General features: G+C 31.1%; 1 protein-coding gene across 2 annotated transcripts; it reads right to left on the bottom strand.

Annotated features, from left to right (window-relative positions):
• Nucleotides 1-884: 884 nt before the first annotated feature.
• Nucleotides 885-4592, bottom strand: LOC107645201 (selenocysteine methyltransferase). 2 transcript variants are annotated; one of them, XM_016349172.3, is made up of 7 exons: nt 4264-4592; nt 3972-4028; nt 3622-3851; nt 3142-3271; nt 2096-2299; nt 1572-1643; nt 885-1427 (listed from the first exon to the last, which is right to left on the bottom strand). In XM_016349172.3, exons 1-7 carry the CDS (start codon nt 4420-4422, stop codon nt 1221-1223), a joined length of 1059 nt encoding a protein of 352 aa, XP_016204658.2. In that variant the 5' UTR covers nt 4423-4592; the 3' UTR covers nt 885-1220. The 2 variants fall into 2 exon arrangements, with proteins under 2 accessions (XP_016204658.2, XP_020959347.2); XM_021103688.2 differs by having other exon boundaries at nt 1260-1427; nt 2005-2299; nt 4264-4572.
• Between the last annotated feature and the right edge of the window lie 3491 nt (nt 4593-8083).

Raw genomic sequence — 8083 nt, 5'->3', positions numbered from 1 at the left:
TCTCACCAATGGTTTCTCTCTTTTGTTTTTGGGTCATATGACCAGCTGCACAGATGGATTTGGAGACTGAAAACAGATTAGCTGCTACTGTACGTGGGGTACAACAAGGTTGTTTCTTAGTCACAAATTTTAGATAGAACTTGGTTATTTTTGTTCTAGATTATCTTATGTTTAAGGTCTGTTCTTTCAAGGAAGTTATATTACTATGCATGAAAGAATGTCTGTATATCTGATCCAGTGGGACTTTTCCTGTTTGTAGTAGAAAGTTTATCTATTTATCTAGGTAAATGCAATTTGGCAAGCATGGATGAGATCTATGCCTACAAAAAGTTACAGCAACTTTTAGTTGGCAAAGTATTGACAAATGAAATTCATGTAGAGGTTTGTGGAAATTTCATCTCATGAAATCCAATCAGATTTAACATCATAATATCCATCCAAACTTCATTCTTTTCGTTGAAACTAGCAAGCTACTTTGCGTGGATCTCATTGAACTAAAAATATTTAACTCATTATAGAAATTTTCTTAGTTAAATTTAAAAAATCGTTAATTCCAAAAGCAAAACTAAAACAACATTAAAACGAAATAAATTGTTTTTGTGAAAGTGGGAAAATCAGATGTATTTTATTTGATTATGGTCAGAATTGTGTGAATTCTACGCATCTGTATCATTTTTTTTTCTTTTTTATTTATTTATTTCAGTTTTTAGTTTTTAATGACAATTTTATAAAGAGTTATTTGTATAGAAAAATAGTGACAATATTTATAGAACTAAAACTATATTTCTCACCCTTCTTTTTCCTGTGTTACTTTCAGAGTTAATCAATACCATTCTCCTAAAGAGCGATAAAAAGAAAAGAAAATAATAAAATAAAACACTACATAGGCAACCATTTTTAACTTCATTGGGAGATAGTTCTCAAAATACTATAATCAGTACATAATTCTCCAACCTACTTGCACCTCATGTTAATTACTAGCCATTTTTCCATTTTACAAAATCATAGTATTTCTAGAAAGAAATTTAAAAAATCCATTATCTTTAACAAAATCTTGAGAAACAGCCACTGTTGGGTTGCTACCTCCTAAAAAAGTATATGATCCAAGCTTCATGACCATGATGGAATCTCACTAATTAACCAAGCCATATGTGGTGTCTCATTTTCCCATTTCACTAACTGTTGACATGAAAATCAGATTGGTTTGCACATTGGCCTCCTCAGCGGACATTCTCTTGCAAGATTTTCTGATCAGATGCTTCTGAGTCCTCTGCAAGATTCACTGATCGACTAACTGAGAGTGTGGTGTATATCCCTTTGATAGTAGCCGGGGTTGTTCTGCAACAACCACCCACAAGGGAAGCCCCTGACTCAATCCAGTTGTTCACATATGAGACAAAATCTTCATCTGTAACCCCTGTATTTTTCTATAACAAAAACAACCTAACATCAGCGTTACATTATTCAAAAGGAATTCAGAATACAAATTTGAGTAGCAACATAGGAATCCTCTTCCTATAACTTGAAAAAACAATAATAAGAAACAAACCCAACGGATGAAATGAACTTACCACCCACTGCTTTTGGATACCATCGTAAGTTTCCCCGCTGTTTGGATATATAACAATTGGTTTTGTAGTCACCTAAAGAAATTATACACAAATCAAGGATAAGTGTTCCACAAAGATAGATGTCCCATAACAGTCATAAGTCAATGGCATCAATCATAGTTTCTTACATAGAAGTAACACATCAAGGGAAGGAAATAAACTGTTATTTTGAGAACAAATTGTTGTACATGAATATGAAAAGTGTGCCAGCATATGGGTTAAGTTCTATAGCTAAAGAAGTCTCCATGCATACAAGTGATCTTCATTTTTGTTTCCCGAAAAAAAAGCAGCAATTGAACATATTATGCAGCTACTGAATCTATACAGATAGTGCTTATTATCCATCCATATGGTTCATAAAATGGAAAAAAAACCAGGCAAGGTAGATGTTTACACTTAAAATAAGAAAAGTTTACGTCCATCAGGCATCGACCGAACCAGCCCACATCATAGTCAGTCGAAAAAGTGAGAACATGAGGTTCTACCTGCTTAACAGATACTATCAGGTCTTGTATAAATCTGGGCGGGGTACAGTTGATCCCAACAGCAACAACCTTGCTGCATGATTCAGCAATAGAAATGCACTCCTCCAAAGAATCACCACTAACAACATTAATTCCATCCTTGGAGTTAAAACAAAACCATGCTGGAATACTTATGTCCTCTTCTTTTAGAAGCTCTGAATAAGCCTGCTTGGTCAATGAATAATAATATAGTTAGGGAGACTCAAGAGTTAAGGGCTAAACTGAATACTCTATGTGTACTAGTGGAGTTTTGCAAATTTTAAAGGTTCAAGTGTATTATTTCCCATTAGCCATCAGTCCTTAGATACTTTCTGCTGTAGAAAATCAGTTGATTCAATATGTCCTAGTGTTTTCCTCATCATATGAAGTTACTTGACTAGCAATTTACTCATTCAAAAAGGGAATAGAAACACTAGGATAGAAATGTAATGCTTCCTTCTTCAAGAATGTAAGTTTTAAGGCCAAATTAAGTTGGGAACGATAGTTAAGGAACAGAAAGATCATATCAACTGAGAAAATAGAAATGGAAGAACAAAAGCCTTGATTATGAGGTAGCTGCACCTATATACTACTGGAAATATCACCAGCAGTTGATTTCTCCTTTCCCTTATCCTGATAAGTGATAACATTGTATGACAGCCTACTAGGTCTACTACTGGTTGCAGTTCAAAGAAAATATTTACTTATTTAGGCAAGTGATTGACAATGAGGCTTTATATCTATATGACTATATCTATATAATAGAGAAAGTATAACTCGAGTTGCAACAAGTCTCTACAGGACTTAGAGTGCTGATCTAAACATCTGAACATATAGCAGAAATTCTATACAAACAATTTCAATTCCTCTGTTCATATATCAATGGTTTTGGTAACTCAAGGTAACACTGAACTGAATAAAAGCAAATCAGCAAAGTTGAGTTAAACTATTGTAACAGAGACACTCTTTCACTTATCAAGAATAATAATAAGATTTTCGTAATAAGAATGACTAAACCATTTAAATACCTTAGCTTCAAGCTTATTTGGCACTGTTTCACATGCGAGGAGATCAGCACCAGAATCTGCTAAAATTTGAACTCTTCTCCGATGAAAATCTTTGAGACATTTCAAGGTTATAGCGTCACCATAATCCCCACTGTTAGGAACAAAATATGAAAATATTGCTGAGATTACCATGAAAATATAACAAACTTCAATATTTGTAATGTTTATATGCAGAAAAAGCTCAAAACTATATATGCATGCAAAATTGACATATAAACTCATTTCGCACAACCTCACAAACTTTCCCCTTTCAAAAACCAAGAGATTAAAATGGGACACCAAGATGAACAAGCAATGTTGGAATATCATCATATCTAGAATATCATTAACTATGTTGATCAATTAACTGGCTACACAAAAGAAAATATAACAAACACCACAAGTAAACAACAATTACAGCTGATTCTTAAATACTTGATATTAGTCCTTTGAAGATCTCACCTGTACTCTGACCCATCAGCCAAATAAGCTCCATAGCTCCCCACTGAACCTGCGATTAGAATAGGGCGTTTCTTGAAGATTCTACCATCAGCATCGATACCTGAAGAGCATGCAGCACATCTTTCATAGTACACATCTCTGGCCTCCCGAGCAATTTCAACACTTTTTCTGATCAAGTCTTCACTTTCTTTGTCAGAAAGGCCTTTTGCTTTAAAGCCTTGAATAGTGGCCTACGCCGCGCATGCACAAAAGAGAAAAAAACACACACACACACACACTCAACTTCAGCCATAGCAAGAAACAAAGAAATAAAAATCCATATCTCATCCTTAGCAAAATGGAATTCTGACCTGATAAGATGCTGTGATTATAATATCTGCACCATTTTCCAGGTAATCAAGGTGCACCTATTCAACCCAGCAAGCCAATCACGATATCAATTTTACAGTAATATAACGAAGCAACTCCAGGTTCATTCAATCCCAATATCACAATTTGTAAAATGCAACGTAAAATAATAAAATAAAATAAATAAAACTATACATAAATTTCACACACATGGATTAGTAATATTTTGATGATACACTTTATCAGAGAGACAATGAAGAAACCCTAAAGGATCCAAATTGAAATGAAGAGTACCTCGCGAATGAGGTGAGGGGAGGAAAGGAGGCATTTGGCGCTCCAAAGAGGATCGTTGAGGTCGGCGCCCTTACGCTCCAGCTCCGTCGCAAGTCCGCCGTCGATGACTGCCGTACCACCGGTGGTGCGGAGAAAATCCTTCATCAACGACGAAGACATTAATTTAGAAATGCAATGATGACACTCGTTGTCAGATACAGGTATCGAGATAGATAGATACTTAAGTCAAAATCAAAGAAAACGAAAGCTGAAGATTTGAAGAGGCTTTAAGCATCTTTTCTATTTGAAGTTGGAAAATGATGATCATTAGTCATTTATCGAGTAAATGTAGCAGTAGCTTCTATATTTTAGGGTGCAAATAACTATTTTCGTAAAAATATAAATTTGCGTAAAATATCGTTTTTGTCCCTAACGTTTGGGGTAAGTTTTATTTGTGTCCCTAATGTTTAAATCGTCCTATTTGTATTCTTAACGTTTATAAAAGTGATTCAATGTTATCCTACTATCAATTATATTAACAAATCAGATTATATTTTTCAATTATTTTCATTTGGATGTATTCATTCTCAATTAGGTTTCACTTGAATGTGTTCGATTTTAATATTATACTCACTATTTTGTGTTTAGATTCAATTATGTCCCTAGAAAAGTAAATTATGTAAATGTCGTAGGAATTAGTTTCAACATTTGATGAGTTATTTTTCGGAGTAGATCATCGATTTTATCACAAACATTTGTATTCTAACTTCAAGAAGAGATTTTTAAAACTCAAACTAAAGCGCTCATGATGTGTAATTGACGGAAGGATAATATTGAATCACTTTTACAAACGTTAGGGATACAAATAGGATTTACCCTAAACGTTGGGGACAAAAACGATACTTTACTCTATAAATTTTTAATATAAAGTGGTAAAACGAATTGAGAAGGTAGGGGTTGGTGTTGGTGTTGGATTAATTATATATATATTATCAATGGATTAGACAATTCCCAATCCTAGGTACTTCAAATAGATTGGATAACTTTAATACTAAGTACAATACACACTCACACACACCTCATATACTTACCAATTTTTTCCCCTTTCGGTTGGTAGGAGTAGAGTCCTAGACCTTTTGAGATGGGGAGGGGTGGAATGCAAACGTTATCCATTAAAAATGGGCCTCTAGTTTTTTGTTCGTATACTGATTTATGGGCCTCTAGTTTTTGTTCGTTTCTGATTTATGCCCATATACCTTGTGCGTGAAGTCTGTGGGCATAGTTTGGCAACGTTGACCAAAAACAGGAAAAAGAATTATGAAAAATAAATCAAGTCCATACATGATTACTACATATAACTCTTGTGTCGTATTCTTATCCGGTGGAATTCTTATATTCTACAAAATTTCATAATGTTATGCTTTAATTTTAGACAAATGTACGAAGAATAACAAATTAAAGCCACCATATATGGATGCATTTCATGGCTAGAATAATGTAAGAAATAATAATAATATATAGTTTGTATAATTTGATTACATGGTTGGTAGTTATTAATTAAACTGAAGGAGCAAAGCACATGGGATGTGGAAAAAAGAGGAGTAGGTGTTAATATGTGGTAAATAATGTTTCTTCTTTAACGTAACATACAGCATCATCATGATAGGGTGGTCCTTTTATCTTTTCGGCTTTTTGCTTCTTCGATGAGACGAGATTAATAATTATGTATGGCTTCATATATTCATATTTCTCATCTAGTACGACGTCGTAAAGTGATGCATTCTTCGCATGGAGTCAAAAGTTACTTTGCTTCAGTTTGTATTTAACTTCAACAATAATTGGTGTAGGAGAGAACAAAAAATAAAATATAGGTGCTACTATGTTAATTGTTACCCCACCATGAAGTTTCCTCCCATTTATTATTTCTCCTCCCTAATGAAGCTAAGATAAGGCTACACCATTCTATAATAAGGTTTTATTTATCTGATGATTATCTCTCTTATTATCACATGATAGCCTATTAATAATGAATGACTACGTGCCAAAATGGAAAAATATGTCACTTCGGTGTTAGGTCTAATTTGATAAACTTTTTGGTTTTTAAAAAATGATTTATTAAAGCTAAGTTTTTAAAAATATGTTTTTAAAATATATAACAACTATATTTAGCATATCAACTATTAAAACGACTGGTGCACCAATATTCTCCGGTGCACTTGAAATATTTTCTATATTTTATTATTTTTGGTCACTAATGGTAAGGTACAAAACTTTCCACAATATAGTTACTTAAATTTAATCTCATGAAGGCTCCATCAATCACGACATACATCACGTAATGAAGGGCCGAAATGAAATAATAAGGATAAGAGTCACGTACCAACGGCTAGTGCAAATAAAATTAGACTAAAAATTAAGATCAAACAATTAAGATTTGTATTTAGTAATTAGGTTTTACGTATTAGACCAACAAGTTGTCATTCAAACGGTATAGTCTTTCTATATTTATCTAGAGATTGCGGATTCAAATTTTTTAATTTTTGATAAAAAATAAAAGTATTAAAACCAAAATTTTAGTTTCAAAATATAAAATTTTAATTATTTTAGTATTTTTAAAGAGTAAGAATATAAGAAACTAAAATTTTTTAAATGAAAACTGAAATTTTGATAATATATATTTTATTATTTTATACTAAATATAATACAAAAATTTAATTTAATTTTTAATTTTAATTTTTTATCTTTTAATTTTTTAAATTTTCAATTTCAATCTATCAGTCTTCTTAATACGTAAAAGCATATGTTATTATATAAAAATGTTATTTGTACACTAAAATTAGTCATTAATATATTTATGTATAAATACATGTATAATTTAATTTATTTTTAATAAGTATTTTATATTAGTAACGGACTTTGGTGATTAATTTTAATATACACATAGCATAACTCGTTATTATTTTTAATGATTAGTGATTTGATTACAAAGCTGTCCTACAACTATACACTACTGCACTATATATAGCAATTGAACTAACTCCTATAACTCCGTCAACTCTATCCGTTGCTACTTCAGATATTATCTGATTCGTTGCAAGTTATGATGAGCCATTTGTTGTAATTATGTTGTCTAATTTTTAATTAAAACTTCTACGTTACCAATTAATTTCAAATGAATATATTTTGACTTAAATATATATTAAGAAAAAAATATTCAAAAATTATTAAAATTTATTATTTTTAGTTATTTTTTTAACCATTAATTTATTTTTTTGTTTAATAATTTAATAATATATTTTAAATTTATATTTTTAAATATTAATAATTAACTGATGCCGAAAATAATAAAAATGCTGGTTAATAAAAAGAGTATTGTCTCTCTAAGAAATAATAATGCAATGAAAGGAAGCTTTTGATGCAAAGCACAGTTTAATTTGCTTCTAAGTAATAACAGTTTCATTCTTCAATAAAAATTGGAAATGAAAAAGTAAGGTGTGTCGGCTTTGTATTTTCTTTTTTTTCTTTTTTATTTTTTTAACAATAAAAATAATCAAATTTTACTTTTATTTTTATTTCTATTTCTTGATTTACATCTTATTTTATAAATTTTTAAAAACTAAAAAAAATACAAAATACAAAATATAAAAACGAGAAGCAAAAGGACTCATTATTTGCCATTCATTTCCTAATGTTTTTTTTTTTAATTGTTATTTTGGTTTTGATTTTTGGTTTTGCTAGTATTTATTGTTTAATTACTATCCTTATATCCTATAATAAACGAAGAATGCGTTGGATCTGCTACTACTTTTGTAAAGTGAAGATATCCATCCTCATCATGCAT

The sequence above is a fragment of the Arachis ipaensis genome, chromosome B6 (genome assembly GCF_059453495.1).
Source record: "Arachis ipaensis isolate K30076 ecotype BB chromosome B6, ASM5945349v1, whole genome shotgun sequence".
NCBI lineage: Eukaryota > Viridiplantae > Streptophyta > Magnoliopsida > Fabales > Fabaceae > Arachis > Arachis ipaensis.
This window is presented reverse-complemented; position numbering and strand designations above follow the sequence as displayed.

Bases quoted from the DNA above. Each gene is read 5' to 3' on its own strand.
- LOC107645201 (XM_016349172.3), bottom strand. From the start codon at position 4,422: ATGTCTTCGTCGTTGATGAAGGATTTTCTCCGCACCACCGGTGGTACG. The intron at 3,852-3,971 runs GTCAGAATTCCA...TGCGCGGCGTAG, and splicing joins TAATCACAGCATCTTATCAG to GCCACTATTCAAGGCTTTAA. The intron at 1,428-1,571 runs GTAAGTTCATTT...TTTTTGTTATAG, and splicing joins GTATCCAAAAGCAGTGGGTG to AAAAATACAGGGGTTACAGA.